Below are 22,085 nucleotides of genomic sequence, written 5' to 3'. Positions count from 1 at the left end.
CTGGAATTAATACTAATTTCTTCCTAAAAAACTGACTTGGAAGTGCACATTTCTTGAAGAAACAAAAACAAGCCCTAAGCAGTTAAGAACTGCCTAGTTCTTAAATAAACTAAGATTAATATAGCTATAATACATCTATTACATCTATTATAGAACTATATATGCATTTAGGGGAATTTAGAAAAGCTCCACTGTTGCTGGATTGACGTTCAAGACGAACCAAAATGATGGTGACAGTTTGTGAAAGATGAGGAAAAATGTCAAAATGTTTTGATTGTATTTGGAAAAGTTGGTATTTGGCCGAGCTGGGACATGTTTTTGCACTCAACGTTTGCAAACATTTCGCGTAGAGAAGTGGCCCCGGCATCGCTGCTGCCTAAAAGCGTGCAATGAGTTTTTGCCAGAATCATGCAGGTGCATCTCAGCACAATATTAGTGAACAGCTTTTAGTAACTCCGCTCATGAATCGACACTTGTGTGGATTCATTAAGCACAGTCGTGTGCTTTTAAGTGTTTGTTTTGGTGATTGTATTGTCCATTTCATTTAATTACAGAAATAAAATACTAAATAAAATGTGATTACAAAAGGATTTCAGCAGAGAAATGTTAATCCTTGGGAATAATCCTGGCTTGAGTTGTATTGACAGGTGTTGATAACGCCAAGAAAGATGGAGTTGCTATAGAGCAGGGCTGTTTTTTTTTTTTTTTTTTGGGGCGCTGAATGCAAGCGTGTTAATGGAAAATTGAGTGGAAGGAAAGCCACAGAGAAAAACATAAACGAAGAGGAGAATTTGTATGTAGATGGGTCGAGACATTTGTTGTGAATTGGCGCTAAATACAGAAAATGATTTAAATTCAAGGGCCACAACAAACCGATGTGCAACCAAAATGGGCAACAACCATTAAAAATATTTTCATAATGCCATTCCTGAACTAGAGATGACGTCAGAATCACCTTACCCAAGGAGAAAAAAAGAAGGGCTGATCTGTGGTCAAAAGCTTTACTTTTCAGAGTAAGTAAAATTTTGCATTTGGTTTCGACGTCAACTCTGGAGACGAAGAATCAAAGGTGTTTGAGATCCTGTGTGAAGTTTCCACAATCGGCAAAAGATTCGACAAGCCACTTCAGCTGCTGGTGTCGGTCCGCTGCGTTTCATCATGTTCAAAATAACAATAAAAAGCCATCTACCCATTTCAATCTGTGCGTTTTACATCTGTGGACTCTTTTTCTTTTCAATTACTGAAATAAGTGTTTTCAATTCTATCCAAGTCTAAATTATAAATTAACGTTTATGACTATATAAGGCCTAAGAGGCACAAGCTGTGCTTTACCATACTGTTACAAAAAAATAAAAAGAGATCTTTTGATCTTTGAGCGACAAGCATTTGAAATGCATAACTATTCATTTTCAAAATAGTGGTATCTGAAAAGCTAATAAGACCATCCCCTAAGTTTAGGAAGTTTACCAAATTACTTTTAACAAAACAAATATGAAAAAAGACAATGTGCAAAAGAACGGAGGTTTTCACTTCCATCAAAAGATGTGTGCCATATTTATTGTAATCTAAATTTACATTTAAAAAAAAGTCTGCCCATGTCATAGAATCATTATGAAAGTTAACGCAAAAAAAAAGAAGAAAGAAATTAATGTACATTTCTTTACAGAGGGTAAAAGTAGAGGCATGAAGGTGGCATGATCCGTGTCAAGGCTCAAACAAATCATAAAAACAGGTATAAATAAATAGAAAGTGCTAGCTTTAACCAGAAAACAAACAAACAAAAAGAGTTGAGTTATGGAGGAGGGAGGGAAAAAAAAAAAGAAATGAAGCTCCAGCAAAAGTCAAACAAGCCTTTGAAAGCATGTGGTGTGACACGAGCAGAGCGGAGGAGCACCGGATCAAGTCGTCCATAAATTAAAACCTCTACTGTGCTTTAAAATCTTCAAACGAAAGATTAACATCTAGAGAGGCAAAGCTCCTTTCTTACATTCTTGGCTTTCGCATCTGTAGCCGTAATACAGAAAAGTCAAACTGGATTCTCAAATCGCGGCGTTTTCTTCAGATCCCAGTAGTTTCTCCATTTCGAAATACTCGATGGGAAAAAAGAAAATAAAAAAAACCCTAACAAGACAGTCAAGAAGCTGATGTCTGCCAGTCAGTCGGTATGCTACTTAAGCTATATTCGATGTAACCGTTTGCAAGAATCGAAAGCTTTGGGATACCTTTAAAGAAAACCAAAAAAGTACAAAATTTCGATTGTGGGTTGGGGAGGGGGAGGGGGGGTCATCAAAGGTCATGCACGCTGCAAATAACTGCATGCGGTAAGTTATGGTAACCCATCCAAGCACTTTTTATTTATTAATGATCATTAAACACACACAGCAGCTTCATCGGAGGGGGCTTGTGTTCTTATGACTTCTGAATGTGGAGTATTTATATGGAGGGCCCTTCACATGGCACAGGAAGCAAAGCTGCCTGCAGAACTTACCTGATAAAGAAAAGTTAAGTGGATTGATTATCAACTTCATATATATTTTATATATATATATATATATATATTTATATTCATATAAATCTCTTCTCTTGCTTCCTTCCCCATATGAACATTTTATTCCAATTGATCTCTTTTAGTTTTGTTTACAATGTAACAAGTTACGGTGACGGGCCTTAAGTTACAATCACCAAAAACAAACTGAGGAGATAGAAAGAAGAGAAGGAGAGAGAGACAGGGAAATGGAGAGAGAGAGAGGAAAGGAGGAGGGCGGGACCGGGGATGACCGCCCTTGTCTGCTGCCCCATTCACTGACAGTTGCAGCACAGAGGACACAGTCTGCTTGATGCTCGGACATCAAAGAGGAGGCGGCGGAGGCTCCCTCCCCGAAGAGCTGCTCTCTCGGAGCTGGAGGTTCTCCAGCGCCACGTCTAAAGGCATGATGTCCACGCAGCCCATGGCTCCGAAGTCGGCGAAGTCTCGGCGCTCGTCCTCATCGGAGGAGGAGCTCTCCTCGTGCATCAGTGTCGACAGCAGCAGCTCCTGGACGAACAAGCTGCGGTCGGCTCGCTCTCCTTCTAGGAACTGGCGCTCCGCTTCGGACATCTTGGGTTCATTCAAGCTGGAAGAAAAAAAGAAAAGAAAAAAAAGAAAAAAGATGAATGTTTTTAAGCTATTTAGGACTGAAACGATTAATCTGATTAATTGTGGTTGTTGGAATAGTCATCAGCTGATTTAGTAATCAAATAATTATTAACTGGAGTAGATTCTGAAGCTTGCCATTTGTTAAAAGAACACACCCGGAGCAATAATTATGCCAAAACAGTACAAAAAATATGTAAGTATAGCCAAGTGGTTCAAATTCTATAAATCAACAGATCAGCTCTACACTGTGTTGATGCCAAGTCAAGCAGAAAGAGCCGAACTTTTCACATCTTAATGTTAGAAGTATTTTTGTAGTCGTAGATGGATCCTTTGCCACAAATCATCAACACTAAAGGAGCGTCGTGTTATTAGATTTTAGGTAAAAATTATGTCTTTTTTCTCATTTATAAAACATTTATTTATTTGCATTTTTACACATTTCTAATGCTGTATAAAAGCTCAAGTGATTAAATGCAAAAAGCTGCAGAAAGTGACAATTTCTTCAGATTTATAACCGACTAATCACTGGAATAACCAAAAGAATATTGATAGCTACAATAATCGGTAGCTTCAGCCCTAAAGTTATTAATTCAGCACGCGTGTTAATTTACTGCAAGGCTGAGATGTTTTACAAAAAAAAAAGTTACTTTATGCATGACATTTGATCATGTGAAAGATATACATTAATCCCCGACTATTTGAGATCACACGTCGTCTTCTCTCTCTGTTTAATAAGCAGGTCTAAACATCTCTGAATCTAGGTTCAGCCTAAGCTCCAGAGCCATACAAAAACATTCACAACCCATAAACTTTTTCACCTTTTGATCCATTAAAGTCACATACTTCAATGTTGTTCCCCATCATTAATGCGACAAACGTCCACAAAGTCGCAAATTACTGAGAAATTAAACAATTTGTAACGTGGCAGAAGATGCTCTGCCAGATGAGACCGAAACTGAACTTTTAGGCTTACACCACTTTCCCAGTGATACATGACAGCATCATGCTGTGGGCATTATCATCAGTTGCTGGAAAGACGTATGGAGCTAAATATTGTACAAGCTGAAAATGGAGGTTTAGGTCCACGCTAAAGTCCAACTGAGAATCATATACGCTGTTTTGGTCACGTAAAATCACAAGAAAACACACAACAGTTCAACGGCTACGTGGACCACGTGTGATGAACTGGCCCCACTCACCGTGCTAATAGAAACTGGGAGCTTTGGGAGGAGGAAGCGGGATTGCTATCGCCCACGGCGCTGGTGTTGGCGTTGGACGAGTTAGGCGGGGGGATAGAGTTGCCTGTGTTGCCGGGGTTGTTGCCACGTCGAGTTGCGTGGCGGCCTGCCTCTACCTGCTGCCGGGCTGCCTGCGCCTGCTGCCTCTCCAGCTGCAGCTGCATCTGGAGCTGCTGCAGCTGGGAGGCCGAGGGGCCCGACGAGTTTATCTGGCCCCCAGCAGCCCGCCTCACGCCGGACAGCTGAGACAACAACTCTGCAGGAGACACAAGGCAACTTTTGGTTCGTTCCTTTAAAGAGTTCATTTTTGGATGAGTTAGTTTGTTAAAGTGGTGTTCAGATAACACACTGCCAAAAAAAAAATAAAAAAAATACACAAAATCCAGCAGCCAAGTATTTTTGAATTGGTTTCTAGTGTAAATATCTTGGTTTTGTCTTATTTGAAGTGTACAAACTTTCAAGTAACTTTTCAAAAAGAAAAGGGAGCTTGTTTTAAGTAGGTCATTTCTTAATATTAATAAAAACATACAGGTTATAAGTGACATAAATTGCTAATGAATCACGTTTTTCCCATATTGTAAGTTAAAATGTCTTGTTCCACTGGCAGATTAATTCACATTTAACTAGTAATTTTTCAACAATACTAAGAAATCTCTACCTTAATCCAAGCTGCTTTATGTCTTGCTGAAAAGTTACCTGTAAGCTTGTACACTTTTAATAAGACAAAACTAAGATATTTGCACAAGAAACTAAACCAAAATTTCTTGGTAAGATTTTTTGCAGTGTAGGTGTTTACATTTAGTGCCGTGCTTGTGTGCGACTTTTTTAAAACCAAGTTCTTTATTTGCTAAATGATGTAAAAAGGAACTAGAAATTATTTAGGTACAAAAAGGCAGCTTACTCAGAAATTATTCCGTTTTATTTAAATTAAATCAAATTTTCTTGCACTTAAGAGATAGCCAAGCTGAATCTATAGAAAATATTAAAAAGTTAAACAGTTGGGAGTTTTTTTCAACATATTTCTGCACCAAAAAGGTGATTCCCAAAGAGCTACGAGATGAAAATACGATAAATAATCTCAGTGGTGATGAATCTCATCATTCTTTAAGTCCTAGTAAAAGTTTGTAATTTGGTCAACAAATAGCAGCCATCTTAATATCATGTGTAATGATTACAGTATAAGCTGGTTTCATTCAAAACCCAAAGTGGCCAAACAAAGGAAAGATATTGCCTGGATTCTTTTTGCTATGCAGGAGCAAATATTGTGAATCACAGAGACATTCCTAGTAATAATCCACTTTTTCAGCAGCAATCCACATTTAGAAGTCATTCCATCAGGTTTAATGTGGCAGCTCGGTGGTATCGATACGATCGCACCCCAGATGGACAGTAGTTTATCAAACAGAGGGATTCCTGCACATTCCTGATGTCAAAATGTCACATCTCCTCCAGAGCAGCCAACCCTCTAACACAAATTTAAGAAATAAATTTATAAATAATAATAATAAGAAGAAACTTTTCTAATAATTTATAGCAGATGTTTCTAAAGTGATCATCCGTTTTGAAAAAAACGTGTGCATGGCTGTATGCTCTGAAAATACCATTAGTTTTTAAACTTGAACACTTGAAGCAACCCTGATTTTTGTATTTTGCATTTAAACCTATGTTTGTTCGAAATCGTCCCACTTTAAGTTTTGTCAAACTTTGCTAACTTTTGTAGCAAAGTAGAATATAAACTATCACTGCAAGAGCTCTGTTTAACATATCCGTGTTTTTAAGACCAACTTTTCTGCTCGTCAGGGACGCCAACACAAGACAAAGCACTGCGTATGAGGCTCACCTGCGATTGGGTCCATTGTCTCTCTGTTACTGGGGGTGTAAGTGGAGCTCTGTGATGAGGAGGATGAGAGCCCCCCTGTGGAGCCGCTAGTAAAGTGCATATTTGTCCGTCGAGCTCTGGGGCCGCCGATTCCTCGCCCTGGGTGGAACATCCTGCGTACGTGCCGAACGCTACTGGACTCGTCGTAAACGGGGGGGAACGTTAAGGTGAAACCTTGACAGTGTACGACGTAAACGTGAATCACTTTAAATCAGTGTAACGAACAAGCCAAAAGACAGCAATTTCCCATGAGAACAAAGACAAAAAAAAAAAGGATATTAAATCTCTTGGCGCTCTGTGCTCAAGGGTGAGGTGAGCCGTAAAGTCGTCCGTCACGTGGTTCGGATCGCCTCCTGGCAAGGCAGCGCAGATTGGACAGATCTGAAGAGAGAGCAAGTGGACGAGTTCTGTTAGAGACATCGTAGGACTTTGGATGTAACGGTGCAAGCAGCTCTGCATGCTAAATTTCAATTATTGAACAATAGTGACGTCATCTAGGTACAAAAATGCAACAAAGACCAAATTAGATCATTGCAGGCATTTTTCCATCCGACGACAACAGAACATCTGAGCGCCCGCTTTAAACTGATGGGCCCAGTAAACTTTAATCTTTGAATAGCAACAACCTAACAATTGATGCAGCAGCAGTATATAAAAGCATGCTTGTCTGACTATGCTGATTTCAAATAACTATGTTAAAAAAAAAGGATCATCTGATTATGTGTGTGTCCATAAATAGGTCAGAAACTAGGAGGTAGAGAAACAATATTTCTTTAAAACACAAAAAGGGTTTTTACAGACTCTCCTGATTGTGTGTTTTTTCTTTGGAACTAAACTGTACTGAACTTCTGTCTCCACCAAAGTCACTCGTTATGCGCAATTCCACTTTGGGCTTCCTACACCAAGACTATTACGTAGATAACTCCCACCAGTTTTAACTCAGATGATGTTTTTCAATAATTGAAGCCTGGCAGATGTGCATCTCAGGGAGACAAACCACTTCTGCAGCAGCAGCTGCAGTGACAGTGTGTCTGCTCCCTCAAACTTAAAAATAAATGAATATTTGAGGAGTTGTGACTAATTTAATCTGTACCACACCACGTAAACACACAAAAGAAATATTTCAACCAATTCAAATCTCTTTAAGAGAAAGATGTAAGGGGTGTTTTTATGCAGGATTTGTGTCGACGCCAAAAGCCAAACTTTATGCATTTCCACGAGGAGTGGCAGATTTAATCACGTATTTAAACTCAAACTCAATGACTGATGTGTTTCCAAACAACAACAGAGAACATGGTTTTTGAGTAATACATGTTTCCAGTAGATATGAATCACAAAGAAGGGAAGGTAGATGACTAAAACCAAATGGTGGTGAATATTTAACTAGTGAGAAATGCTTGGGCCCATTCGAGAGGTTTCACCTCCCTGTCTGGGTAGATTTCAACATTTTGGGAAAATGTCTTCTTTAAAACTACTCCAGAAAACAACACTGGTTCCTGAGAGGCTTCCTGCAGTGGAAACACCTCTTTGTTAGCGCAAATAGGAAGCTGGACGAAAGATGTGTGCAAAGAGTCATGATCCATTTGCAGCTCCCACATCGAAACGTTGACCAAGTAACACTTCAGGCACACTGTGCCTCCAAAGAGCAACAAGTGTTACACACAGAACCGTCTTTAAAAGGACTGATACATCCGACTACATGAGACATCGGAGGTTCTACATACATGACCTGGATGTCTCCATACATGATCTCATTCCTTTAAAAAATGAATGTCTGCAGTGTTTCTAAAACCAGTAGCTAACTGATCAGTCAGATCTCAGACATTATAAATAGTTCATGTGTAACAAACACTGTCCATCATAAAGACAATGAAGTCTGGGGGTTGGGGGGGAAAGTGTTGATGTGGGTCTTTAACTGATCCACTCTCTTTTGTCACTAATTTGCAATACAAAAAAAAAAAAAAAACCTCCTTGTTTAAGTATCATCTCTGTCTCTCTCCACACTAGATGATTAATTCATTCAAACAACCAAATGACAGATTTGCGGAATAAGACTGTCAGGACAAGTTTAAGAAGGCATAATTTATCATTAATTATAACTGAAGTATAAAATACTAAAACCTGCAGTAAATGTATGGCAAATAATTCAACAGGTTTCCGATACTCTTGTGTTCCTTTCCCCTACTATTGCAAACCAGGAAAATACTGAAACCAGATAACTTTTCCAAAATGAGTAGGGAACGTCGCAATGCTGAAAAATACCAGGCGGAAGAAATGAACTGAAATATTTGCAAAAAAACATTTGACGTAAAGAAAAAATAAATAAAACTGAAACTCTTAAGGGAGGTTTAAGGACCATTTAAAAAAAAATGATGATTCAAATAAAAAGACTGTCTCATTGAAAAAGAAAAGGAGAAAGGGACACAGCTCTAGATGTCTGAAAGACATTTCAGCCGGACGACGGCAGCGTTGATGCTCGACCTGTTGGGCGAAAGAAAAAAAAAAAAAAAACCCCACAGGACACTCACCACCTCTGTGGACGTCTCCGAATGCTCTGAGGTGACGTGCTCCTGTAAGGACGTCTCCGTGAAGCCCATCTTACCACAATAAGGACATGTGAACGACTGAGGTTGTTCCACCGAAAAGGTGTCTCCTCCATAATACAAATCTGCAAAAAAAGAAAAAAGAAACATTAATAAAAACACCTGTTAGTGACAGCCAGAGGAGTAAAGATATTAAATCGGCACGGACTCGATCGGATGCTCAAGTTTCCCTCGCTAGGGGCTTACCATAGTCTACTCTGGTTAATATACACTGCATGGGGTGCTCTGTGGTGTGTCGTGTTGTGGTGGCCCCGCTCTCGTAGCACGATGCACACAGGTCGTAGTCGTAGCAAATTAGACACTTAAACCTCCGTCCTCTAAAGTTGCCCTTTAAACATGCATCACAGCTCACACCTGAAAAAGGGAAAACACAGAGAGGAGTTCAGGAGAGGATGGGCTACTCACTGCTGTCAAAGGGTATCAGAGCTTTCAAAGTTTGTCGTCAGTTTTAAGTCCATTTAATGAAACACCGGTCAGTAAAAGTGCTCAGGTCAACGCACTTCCAGTCAGCTGGCTGAAAGGAGGCCGTTTCCTGTCCTAGATAGAAACTAATTTGGCTGCTTGAACAGAATCGCTGCAAGGTTTAGAAACTTTAGCGTCGAATTTAAGATCTGTACAAATTCCAAAGGATAACTTTACTTTTCTTACTTTACATCTTAAGCAAGTTGTGAGTTAACTTTAACTTAAGTTAGACACAACTGTCAAATTAAATGTGCGTGTTTCTGTTCTGGCATGTGTAGCCAGTACTTTTGAACCTACATGATGCAACTTTAGTCTCATTTTACAGCACAGAGTTACTGATAAAGGGTTCTAGCCGACTAATGAAGTTCAGGTTTTTCCCCTACAAGTTCATGGAGAACCTGTAAAAGTTTCCCAGGCTTGTAATGTTGCTACGGCCTGAAGAAAAAACACAAACCAGAGCTACACGTCACAGAAAGCAATAATACCCCCAAGTTATTTCTCAAAAACATCATTATCTACAAGTAATTTAAGGCCCAGTACGGAAAATATGGAGAAAGGTAGAACTTTTTTTTCAAAGTGTAAAACAAAGATCTTCAAGAATTTTGAAGATATTGCAAGAAATTGTTGGAAATATGTTTGGTCCATATAATTCTCCAGGCATGACAGTCTTAAAAATACAAATGACTAAGGATAACTACAGACTGACTATTGGACCAAGTGGTCCGACTATCAACTGATTATTCAGGAAAAATAGGATATTATTTAAAAATAAGCACTTAAAACCTGCTCTTGATGTTTTTAATCCATCTTTTACTTAACTAGACATTAAACAAAATAACTTACTGTTACAAAAAAAAAATCTAACAGTTGTAATTTCCGTAGTGTTAAAACTTGTTACACTTTCTGTTTCTACATAAAATACAATGAAAATAACAGATTTTACTGAGGCATTACACACACATTTCATTGGAGAGTCAGAAAATGCCTTATTTGGCCAGCATGTGATGTAAACAACTATTAAGTGTATTTCCTGTGACTGGTGAAATATTTCAGAAAGACTGCAAATGATTTAAAAGGGGGATCTTACTTTTGTTTTCGCACTGACCCCATCAAACATAATTCCACTATCAGGTTTACTTGGAGAATAAATGATAAGTTTGGTAGTTAAATAGCATTGCGACACCACACCTTTTCAGATCAGCATGGAAGATTCGTACAGACCAGAAAAAAAATATGCTCATAATTCATTGTTTGTTCAATGCAAGACAACTGTGATCAAAACTTTAGGAGGAAAATATCTGAATGCTCGTCGACTAAACTGTACAACTTTAAAAGGTGACTCATTAGTGATTCCACAGAAAAGAAAAACTCCGCTAACTCCAGACGAAAACACTGTAACTTATATCTGAATAGACTGGTTCATGATCAGAGGCCTCAGAGTTTCTGTCTTTTAGTGACAGTGCACTTACATACATTAACATAGTAGTTTCGGGTCTTGTGAACACGTAGGATAAATACTAGAACAGTTTTTAATGGGTGTGTTGGTATAAAACTGATTTACGAGAGTGTAAATACTGTGAAGTCCTGACCAAACCAAAGGCTTCTGATATTCGCATAGATTAGCCTACTCGCTAGCCCGGCTAATATAAGGTAATGTAGCACCTAGCCGCGGCTAGCTGCTAACTGCTGCTGTCTCATTGCGAACAGGTTGAGCGAGGTTACAACAGATACTTTTACATGACAGGCACATGACTACCAGCGGTGCTGACAGCAAATATAAAAAGTCAAGGGACAAGCTTGGAAGCCCGCCAAGAAAAGCGCGACTACCCCTCCTAACACGAAAAAGCCCTGAGCGAAGCTAGTCATGGAGCTAGCCGATCAGGTAAAGTAGTCCCCATCCCGGGCGCTGAGGATCCGTTTATTAACTCACCCTCATGTCGGGACATCCTACAAACAGCGACACAGCCCCTCCTCGGGCTCCCCAGCGCGTTCAGCGAGGAACGATACAATTTTTGTGACTCTTAGCTGGTAAACCACTCCAACCTCGTCTCTTTTCCGAGCAAGATGGATCCCCAGCAGCTTACAGTTTGTTCTGCTTCCCGTCCCAGAGTGTCACTTTATGGCCGAATGTTGCGAAGGGTGGCCACCAGGGGGCGCTCTTTGATACTTGCGCAATAAGAATCACTTAGCCCCGGGCTTTGACTTGCAGAATCATACTTTACTTTAACAAAATGCAACGCAGAAGTTTGTTGCTTGTTTTGTTATTTAAAAAGCGTTTGTTTCTAATGTTCATCAATAAAAAACGAAAATTAAGGAGAAGCTGTGTAGTCAGATAACCGCTAACAGAAAGTATGGTTTAGGAATTCGCATAGCAATTTTCTGGAATACTAAAACACAATAATATATGAAGAAGCTTATATTTGTTTCTATTAAGTATTAATAAGATTCAGATCAATACATTTAAACATAATGGAAAATCTATTTCAGTAATGCAATTGGAAGGTTTGCATAATGGCTCAACAGAAAGAACCTTGGAACATCATAGTTGTGCTGACTTTGAACTTGATAAATCAGTAAAGCTGCATTTGATCAATCAATATTTTATTTATTCTTTACCCATCTTCTGGTGTCAAAACCAACACCAAAAAGATCATATGACTCAAAGTCACATAGGAACAACTTGGATCCCATGCTATTTTAACTCTTCCTCCAGACCCTATTTTGACCCCACTTTTTTTTTTTTCAGCATACTTTACAATAATATGCTCAGATTCAGACCGCTGTCAACAGCTGGCTTCTTTAGCAAGAACCTTTTAGCTTCAGCTGGAAAACCGTCAACTCATCAAACCTACAAATGACTAAGAAGGACATAGGATGCTGATAGCATGACATTTCAAAAAATATCTTTATTGAATTTTTTTTATGTGATATTCTTACTTTCTTGGAAACTGAATTTTAGATGTTCAAATCCGTTACTCATAGCTATCCAAAATAACAGAAATAAACACTTGAAATAGATCATATATACTGAATTAATCAAAATAAGTTACCTGTTGATCCTGCTTTTATTTATTAAGATGTGACTGAACTGTTCTGTTTTTTCATTACTTTGTAAAACCTAATGTTTTAGTCAACATCAGTTATACAATTTAGTGCTTAGGATTATCAACCCTGTTAGAGTTAACAGAAAAATGAACATATTTCCAGTTTCCATCTATGTAAAACATGACAAAGCAGCAAATTCTGCAATAATGAGTAAATAGCTGATTTAATTTTTGTTCAGATTTTGATGTGTTCATCAATGAATTACCAGAATTGGTTATTCGCATTTAACAACTTATGTTGTTTTCTAACAAACTAATTATTATTATTTTTTAAAAGATAGACATCATCACAAGTAAACTTCCAGAAGAATTAAGGACAACTGTTCAAAATATGTTGAATAAAGAAAAAATATTTATTTAGTAGATATTTTTCTGACGATTTTTGTGCTAATGACGACATACATACACTCTGAAAAACCAGTGCATTACAATGAAGACTTCACAGCAGTACAGAAAGCTGGCCATGAGCTCACAACTTTCACTTTGTGCCTTTTGCTCCACCCTGTTGCATAAACCAGACGTGGCCATACATTCTGCATAACATACAATTTAATACCTGTGCTTCATGTGTCTACTGTGGAGGGTGAGAGCCGCTGCGTATAAAAATATTTGAAAGCTATCTTTTCTTGCCCTTAACATTATTCTTTACACCTAACAAGGGGAGGGAGTAGAAAAAGGGTGAACAACCTGACTGAACAAAGTATTATGTACCCCACTGTGGAGTGAGTGAGCCACAGTGTGCTAATACATGCAGGTGAGAAGGAGCTTTAAAATAATAATAATAAAAAAATGGTTCATAGGCAAACATTTCTTCCAAATGTAGAAAATATCATCTATTCTGCAATAAAAACGACAAATAAGTTTGAAATACAATTTTCCATCAAATAAGCCAAACTGCTTGATAAAAAACATTAACCTCTATCTATGTTTAAGCAGATGATGATATCAAATTTATTTATTTTTTTTTATCAAAATATAACCTTATTTACATATGTGCATAGAATCTAAAGCCAGATGGCTTTTTTTTATGTGTCCAAAGCAAACATCATCTTTTATCATTCTTTTAGCACCTGAGCAAAATCTCCTGTCACTCAAAACATTAAATAAAATGCGAAATAATTCTGTACATTTTACAGCTTTACATCCATTACTTCTTCTATTTACAGTACACTCAGAGATTTGAATTAGGGAAGGCTCTCCTGGTGATAATTACACTTAATTACTGGAGCTAACTGAAAAATAAAAGATGTGCCATGATATTTAGCTACACTGACGTAACAACAAAATGCTATAGGAATGCTTAAAAAATACAGTGTCTCATAAAATTCATCAAGCAAACATGTTTGAAAATGGGACTCAGAGCTTATGTGAAAATAAAATTAATATAGACTTATTTTTTTCTTTTTCATCTTTTGGTGTTTTCACTGTTTTCCTTTTTGGTGTATTAGGTAACTTTGGATTTTTATGGTGAAAAACCTGAGTACTTTTTTTTTCACTAAAGCTTTAGTGAAGCCATCAGAGATTAGAATCGACCTGTAGCAACAACAACGAAAATAAAAACAAAACAAAACAAAACAATTAAATAAAATGATGCTACTTTATCAACAACCTGGTAAAAAAAAAAAAAAATCAGAAAGCAAATGCGTCACATTTACAGTGATTTACAGTCAGTGTCTTTGGCTCCTCTGTGGTCCCCACTAGGAGCCCAAATATCACAACCAGCTGCTTCAAGCAGCACTGAGAAGAGCTTGAGAGATTTTTCCATCACTATGCGACACATGACAATGTAGGAAGTACTGATGATGACTCTTTTTTTTTTTTTCCTGATAGTCCATATGCCACCGCTCTGAGGTGTCTTTGGGTTCTCTTAAAGCGCAGCTTCGCTGAGGTGGTCCGAACACCTCAATCAGACATCTCTTCCTTTGAATAGTCCATGGTTTTTCTCTTAAAGAAGCCAAGCTGCAGAAACAGAGGACAGAGGACCAACATATCGACAGAGTTGAGAATAAATATTCAAATGCCCTTTTAACACAGAGACATAACCATTTTTTTTCCCTCACCGTCTGACATTTAGTTCTTTTAACTTCTCCTGGTTTAGGTTAGTTCGAATTAGCAAAAATGCTCAATCTAAATGCCAGAATAATGACAGTTTTTATAGTCGATTTTCTTCCTTAAATTCAGAAATGTGCATACACTAAGATTACTGTGCATTTAAGCAATTTAGGAGAACCAAGAATATGATGTGGTGGTTTGGATAAATGTAGGTGTACCTCGATGTATTTTAAGGCACACCTCAAACACACTGCCTCCTTATGTGAATTTTGGACTTAATGTAATTTTTTACTTGAATCGAGAAAGGAGCTGAGTTCACCTTGATTTTTTTTTTTTTGCACTCCATATTTTTTTAGGTTTGTTTGCAGCCAGAAGATGCAGCTAAGCAGAGATGCTTGTTTTGTCAGCAGAGCTGAAAAGCGCATGCAGTTATTTGTTTCCCGTGTTTTAATTATCTATGCTTAATCAATTTGCTTAGAGGGCAAAAATATTCTTCAAGACTTTCTTTTTTTCTTAACTGGAAAGGTGTAACAAACTGTTCAGGAGATTAGACAAACAACATGGCATGAGGCACGAAATATTACCTTCCAGAAAATTAAAATAATAAGCGCCAAGATCAACAATCCTGCCAAGGTACTGAGGAGGATGATGATCCAAAGAGGGATTCCTTCAATTGTTCCCTTTGAAATCAGGATCGTCACCTGGCAAGCACAAGCAAACATGAGCTCAGCACTTGCATACATCCTTACAAACAGGTGCATCAAGCAACTGACATGGCAATTTCAAGACTGTAATCCCGAACACGACTTACATTTCTAGTTTTTGCATTGCTGCCCAGTTCAAACAGATGATTCTGTTTGAACGTCAGCGAGGCATTCACCATCATCTTTAAACTGGAGAACTCACCCTGTAAGAAAAAGCACCTTTTCATGTTGCCGTCTGATCGAGAAAAACCAATATACTGCAGGTCAGAAAAGGTACCAACATCTGATCTTACCACAGTGAACGTCGGTTTCCACGCTTTGAAGGTAACGTTGACCTGACTCTTATTGGTTTCAGGGATGGAGCAGGTGAATGAGTCACATAGTGATTGTCCACATTCCTGCAAAGAACGTCACATCCACCAGTCAGAAAAGAACAGCAGCATCTCAGCAGCCACTGAAGCTAACATCTGACCACTGACCAGTAGGAAGGGAGTGAGAGTTTCCTTTTTTGGTTTGTTGTGTTTAGGGGCAGGGGGTTCTTTACATTTTACCTGCAGAGCAATGAGAAGCTGACATGAGAATATTTTTATTTTTTATTTTTTGCAATTTAGATATATTGTGTCTGTGTGTGTAAATACCTCAGTACTGTAGACAATGCGTGTTGGGAACAGCAACACGTTGAATAGAGGAGACCGATAAGGGTATATCACGTTAAGGTCAAGAGCCGGAGTGAGGGTGTTACCAGCCTTTTCCACCTGAAAGATAAAAAGGTGGATGAGTCGACTACATATTTCAACTAAAACATATAAAAGTATGTAAAAAAAAAAAAAAAAAAAAGAAAAAAAAAGTCATATCTTATTTGCAAGCGTTACCGTGTAGCTGATGTTGACCTCCTCTATCATCCTCCCAAAGTCACTGTCTTTCACGGAGGATTGTTCATCATCTTCAATTGTTATGTAATTTTGTGAATGACTCCTAAAGGATTGCATATTTAAAAATTAATACGATATGTAACGAGATATTAAACCTGCTAAACCACATTTTGGCCACTTGAGGGCAGCAAACAACATTAACCTGACCAAGGTCAGATCTTTAATCTGTTTGAGCATCAAATTTTAGTCATAAATTTATAAGAGAATAAATGAGACTTTATGTTCACTAACTCATCTCTGACTGTATCAGCTGTTATGTGTTGCTATACTTAAAAGATTAAACCTTTCTCATTACAAAAATAATAATGATGAGCAATCAACTGCATACTTGTACAATTAATGTTTCTAATGAGGATTATATGCCGCTTTGCTAAAAAGATTTATAACCCATGAACGGTGTTTAGTTTACATGGTGCTAATTCTACTTCACAAAAGAAAATCCTTAGCAATTTTCTTTTTCCTTTTAATAAAACAAATCAACTTTCCTATTCTGACCCAGGATTTTTTGGTCTCAATTTAATTATAATCAACAATTATTCCTTCCTATGAGATTATTTATGTGGTCGGATTTATTACTACTGGTGGAAATGTAATGCCTGCTGCAGATAAACTTTGTAGTTGTGAATTTTAATAGCAACTCTGTTTATTGTCTTTTTATCGTTTCTTGATTTTGAACAATAGATTTACATGTTCCCTTTTTGTGAATTTTTCTTGACAGCAGTAATAACTGTGAAAAATGGTGCACAAAGGTAACAATGAATGTATTTCCGGTCAGGATACACATTAGTTTCTGATATTTTAGATATATTGACTTATTCTGACAATGTTTAACAAATTATTACACTACCAAAACATGTACAGACACTTAGCACATATCTTTGCTTTATGGAACTCCCTGCTAAACGTCATGATTACGTTAATTCATCTGCACATATTTCCACACCTACTTACACACTGAATATGACTCCAGCTTCATATTTCACTGGGATGAAGATTTCTTTACTGTTGTCATGTAGGGTATTTGGATTCTCTTCACTGTCACTGTAAGAAACATTTTTTTGTCAACGTTTTCACACAAGTAGTCACTTCAACAATCCATGTTTCAATTAATAATGTGCAGCGAAAAAAAAAAAAAAAAAAAGACAGGCTCACCTTACAGTTGTCACATTGATGTAAATGTTCTCATGTATGTGAGATGAGTCTGTCTCAAATCTCACTTTAAAACTTTCCTGTTGATGAGAAATCACACGTTTTAATGACATAAGTAAAGTGAAAAGTAAAGCGAGTGAAGTATCTAAAGCTAAACCTAAATCTTACCTTAGCTTTACTTCCCAGGAAGGGATATCCAACAGCGCACTCCACCTTCGTGTTATCCGGAGTGCACTCTTTCTCTGGCTGAAAATGCAAAATATGACATAATTAAACATCGTTTTTCTTTCGACATTCTTCCATTAAAAAAAAAAAAAGGAAACAGAAATCTTACCTCGACTTTAACGTAGTTGATGTTTGGTGTGAAGCTGAGAATGACCTTGGTGTTGTAGGCGTTGTCTCTTTTGTTGGTGATGTCAATCTTCACGTCAAGCTTGTCTTTTGAGTTGACATGGATCAGCATGCTGCAGAAACATACCACAAAAAAAGTCAGTCCGACTGACTGTCATGTTCTAGTTGTCCCACAAGGGGGCAGTCACGCTCTGATTTACTTCTAAATAAAACTACCAGTACATGACTCCAAATATCAGAAGGCAGCTGTTTCACCTTCCAATCACTTTAAATGTTTATATTTTTTACATAAAAAAAAAAATAGTTTCATGTTCCCTTCTTACAATGTGCAAGGATGGTGGGAAACTTTTTTATTTTAATCCTAATGAATTGAAATAAAAATACAATACCTTTTCTCACTCGGCTCTGCCGTGAGGGAGAGGTCAGTGATGCACTTTAATTGATCTCCGCAGTCGACCAAGGGAATCTAAAAGATAGAAATAATCCAGAGACATTCATGTATCAGAATGGTCTAGTCAAAGTACAGGGCTAAATCCACAGTACAGAAATAAACTGGACTCCAAAACCAAATTGAAAGCACACATTTTAAGTGAACGGTGCTTATTTATTGGGCAAAACATTTGCAACCTGAGAAACAAGATGGATTCAGAGCAGATTTTCTCCGCTTCTCTTTCCCAAAGGCTGTTATAGTTTTTGCTGCGAACATCGACCCAACACAATAATAAACAAAGGCGCATCTTTTTACAGTTGTTTTTTTTCCCCCTTTCTGTATCTTCTCAATAACAACAACAGGAAAAGTCTGAAAAGTGTCTCCTTTCCTTGAGTTACAGTAACACAGCGGATTGCTGCATTCAGCCATCTGACACCGATGGAGGTCAGGCCTTTAACTCACAGACAGGAGATTTGGCACTGATGCATTTATTGCCACGAAAACAGACTCTAATAATGTAAAAACAAAGTGGACGTGTTCTGTGATACTTCTCGCCTTTGTCGGGAAACATTGCTCACTGTTACTGGTAATCTGCAAACCTTCTTTTTAGGGCAAATATGCATGTGGGAGTGTGGGAAGATTCCCTCGGCCATTAAAACCGACAGAGGAAGCCTTGTGGGAAACACTGAAGGACGGCAGTCAGCTGTTGCAGATATGAATCTACTGCAGCCTGTTAAGATCCACGAAAGACATTTTTACTCATGGTTTATTTGTGCCGACAGACAGACAGTGTTTAATTTAGATGAGGCTCACATCATTCTGTCTGTGACGCTTACAGGGGTGAGACAAAAAACAAACATTATATTTATGTGCACTTTATTTTTGTCTGAATTTAGAGCCGCCATCTGCGCCATGCTATGCTGGCTTATTGATGCATATTCAAAATATGACATTTTCTGATGTTTTATTTCCCTCTCATATTATTTTTCGCATGCCTTGACATTGAATGCTATCTTATGTAATTGAGTTTTGGTAAATAAATGCAGTCTGATTATTGACATTCACAGTTTTTTTTCTCAAATCCATCCATTTTTATCTAATTTTGACAGCACATTTTAAATGACAGTTAAGACTTTTGAATAAAATTAAATTTAGATTTAGTCACAATTTAACTATCTGAAAATATTTCTGATAATATTTTTCATTTTCTGTCTATGTTCACTCAACTAAATCTTACCAAACAGAATCTATAAAGTTTATTGTGATTTTAGGGATTCTAACATCTGTAAGGAAAACCATTTCTTTACGCCTAAGTAAAATATTTATCTTAATATGTATGATGAATATTTTGAGAGAATAATTATTCTTTGTGATTTGAAATGACTTCTTCTGAATTTCTTTGTTCACATTTCAAAATATAAAAATCTTACATTTCGCTCACTAAATTAAACTGTTGTTATATACAAATTTATATTATAAAGATTAGGTTTTCTTGCCTTGTTTCCATCTAATCCAATTATTCACACAATTATCAGATCTGACTGTATTTTATGTCCCACCAACTTTTGTGTCTTATTTTTATTAGTGGACAAAAACATCAGTCATCATCTATACGACACAAACATCCCCGCCTCTCTGAATGGCGTCAGAGCCCAACATGAAATAGGGTTTTAGAGTAGCCTAGTCAAAGCCTGGTCTTTACTCATAAATCATGCTGTGGCAATGACGTGGCTTAATTTAAACAATTTTACAAAGAACAGCGAGTAAAATTTCATAAATACTTGGAACAAGCAGTTAGGGTTCAGTGGGATATTATGTTTTATGTGGTCAAAGGAAGTTTGGACGGTTTTTATCCCTCATTTGAAAACTACATTTTGTACTGATTTTCGTTTTACATCTTTGACAGATATCAAAAATATTTTGATATGTGCAACAAAAAAAAGCAAAAACAGAAAAAAAAAACCCTGTAAGATCCCAAATACTTTTCGTAGCACTGTATAACGAAAGGAAAGAAAATATGCTGTTTTATGTATGTAATTATGTCCTGTTTGAACAAAACTGCGGACATGAAGGCATTTAAAGTTTAATATGCAAACAAAACGCATCGTAAGGCTGTTTGAAACCTTCTGCCTCCTGGTATTTGGCATCTGAATTAGTGAAATAGACAGCTGAGAGTGTTCTTACTGTCTTAGTGATAGATGTGGGTAGGGATGCATCCAGGACAGGGCCTTTGTCCTCATCAGTAAGTCCAAATTCTAATGTAACGTTGATCGGGTCTTTGAAGTCCAGCCGGGCCTGAGACAGAGAGAATACATGGGGAAAAAAAGAAAAAAAAGATTGAGAAAAGGAGGAGAAAGTAAGCGAACAAAAGAAACACTGAGCTAACTTCCCCACTATCACGCTACAGACGACGGGTTGATTAATGGATTCATTTCAAAGCTGCAGAACCTTTACCAAATCTGACATGTGTAGTTGACTCACCACAACCTGATTCTTGCGGCGATGTGGTGACACTAATGACAACGTTTAATCTACAACTCTCAACCTTTCAGCCCCTTAGCACTTATAATTCAACGTCACACCTTAGAACTGTGTATTGATTGTACAGGTGAAAAAAAAAAAAAAAGTTCAGAACCGACACTGCCGTGTCACTGGGGACTCAAATCTCTCAAGAAACCTTCCAACAACTTGTGTGATCTGTGGGACAAAGCTTTACGAGTGTTTTGAGAACAAGCATAGGACCGGGCCCGTGTTAGCAAACCGTTTCAACTTGGTGTACAGAGAAAACGTCACGGGTACACCACCCAGTCCTTTACTCTAAACAAAAACACCAAACCGATCGCTGAGCAAAGCTCCGACAATCAGAATCCGTCCTCAGGGAACCATGAATGTCCTCACAGATTTATGCGCCAGTCCGTGTAGCAGATGTTGAGATGATGTATTTACTTGTTAAGCTTCAAGGGGGGGATATGGCTTCCATGGTGAGAGGATGTTAACAAGAGACAAAAAGCTACAAAATAATGTTGACTTTTTTTTGTACAAAACACATTGAAAAGTGATCTTTTGCAGTTTGTAAAAGAAAAACTGAGACTCAAGAGTTTATATACTGCATATGATTTGTGATAGAATTGGTGATGTGGGTCTAAGACTCAAGCCTTGTTAAAGTATTCATAACCTTCATTTTTCAGCGTTTCGAAGGGTGTGAAAGTAATGGGATCTAAGCACCCATCACACTTTTCATATTTTTATCTATAAAGTAATTTGAAAACCATTATTTTTGTCCACTAGAGAACCCCAAACATGGACTTGATCTATGCATTAGCTGGCAGCTAGATGGCAACAAGGGCAATAAATGGACATCGTTTTGGTCTGTCATATTAAAACCCTGACAATACTACGATAAAAATAGATGAAGATACTCACAAAAGCTGAGAATATAAAACCTCTACTTGTGAGTCATCTAGTTAACACAAACCTTTCAGTGCAGAGATTTTATTCATGGTTGCTAACGACGTGAGTGTCCAATAAACTGGCCCACGGATCATTGTCTGTTTGCACTGAGATAGAGTCCTTTCGGTTCATAGCATACCATTTTTTTTTTTTTTTTTTTTTTACCGCTTTTTCAAAATTTGCAGTTTCACTCTGCAGGAATGGCCAAGGGAAGAACAGAGGCAGTGTTCATGTCCGAGACAAATTTAAAAAGCTCTGCCCTGGAATATGTGGGGAATTTCTGCACAGACTGGCACAGTAGGAACAGAGCAGATATTCATCATCCGCACACACACAGCAGGAGCAGCTGCTTCCACTGATTAGTTCCTCTTTCTGTTGCTTAAGGACAGCAAATCAGTGACTTCTTATGTTGCATTGAAGGACTGGGACAAAAGGAAAAAAAAGAACAAAACACTGGAAATTCCTGTACACACTGAAGTGCTAACATTAAAAACCATCTGCTGCAGCGAGAAACAAGCGATATAATTGATCAAAAAAGGCCCTCAACTAGAACGCCATCTCCAGCAAACACATGCAGTAATTCATCTCCTTAGAA

General features: G+C 37.7%; 2 protein-coding genes across 2 annotated transcripts in view; both read right to left on the bottom strand.

Annotated features, from left to right (window-relative positions):
• Nucleotides 1-1,518: 1,518 nt before the first annotated feature.
• On the bottom strand, nt 1,519-11,451 carry kcmf1 (potassium channel modulatory factor 1). The gene is made up of 7 exons (XM_015044040.1): nt 11,249-11,451; nt 9,043-9,210; nt 8,782-8,921; nt 6,533-6,634; nt 6,215-6,398; nt 4,336-4,630; nt 1,519-3,113 (listed from the first exon to the last, which is right to left on the bottom strand). The coding sequence occupies exons 1-7, from the start codon at nt 11,262-11,264 to the stop codon at nt 2,849-2,851; spliced, it is 1,170 nt and encodes a 389-aa protein (XP_014899526.1). The 5' UTR covers nt 11,265-11,451; the 3' UTR covers nt 1,519-2,848.
• A 1,244-nt stretch (nt 11,452-12,695) lies between these two features.
• Nucleotides 12,696-22,085, bottom strand: part of itga1 (integrin, alpha 1) — a gene marked incomplete at its 5' end in the record, with an annotated part of 32,797 nt that continues 23,407 nt past the window's right edge. Inside the window, 13 exons of the mRNA XM_015044064.1 lie at nt 12,696-14,381; nt 15,059-15,175; nt 15,286-15,381; nt 15,472-15,576; nt 15,658-15,729; nt 15,817-15,933; nt 16,051-16,153; nt 17,062-17,151; nt 17,263-17,339; nt 17,428-17,505; nt 17,594-17,723; nt 18,000-18,076; nt 20,225-20,335. Coding sequence (XP_014899550.1) covers nt 14,325-14,381; nt 15,059-15,175; nt 15,286-15,381; nt 15,472-15,576; nt 15,658-15,729; nt 15,817-15,933; nt 16,051-16,153; nt 17,062-17,151; nt 17,263-17,339; nt 17,428-17,505; nt 17,594-17,723; nt 18,000-18,076; nt 20,225-20,335 — 1,230 coding nt within the window. The remainder of the gene's footprint in view (nt 14,382-15,058; nt 15,176-15,285; nt 15,382-15,471; nt 15,577-15,657; nt 15,730-15,816; nt 15,934-16,050; nt 16,154-17,061; nt 17,152-17,262; nt 17,340-17,427; nt 17,506-17,593; nt 17,724-17,999; nt 18,077-20,224; nt 20,336-22,085) is intronic.

The sequence above is a fragment of the Poecilia latipinna genome, unplaced genomic scaffold (assembly GCF_001443285.1).
Source record: "Poecilia latipinna isolate Pla-1442-1.1 unplaced genomic scaffold, P_latipinna-1.0 Scaffold661, whole genome shotgun sequence".
Lineage (NCBI taxonomy): Eukaryota > Metazoa > Chordata > Actinopteri > Cyprinodontiformes > Poeciliidae > Poecilia > Poecilia latipinna.
The sequence above is the reverse complement of the archived record's forward strand: the minus strand, read 5'-3'. Positions and strand labels throughout refer to the sequence as shown.

What these genes read in the sequence shown, in the direction of transcription:
- kcmf1 (XM_015044040.1), bottom strand. An exon ending in CGGAGACGTCCACAGAGGTG is followed by an intron (nt 6,635 to 8,781) that starts GTGAGTGTCCTG and finishes CTCTCTCTTCAG; the next exon opens with ATCTGTCCAATCTGCGCTGC. An exon ending in TCCCAGTTTCTATTAGCACG is followed by an intron (nt 3,114 to 4,335) that starts GTGAGTGGGGCC and finishes TTTTTCTTCCAG; the next exon opens with CTTGAATGAACCCAAGATGT.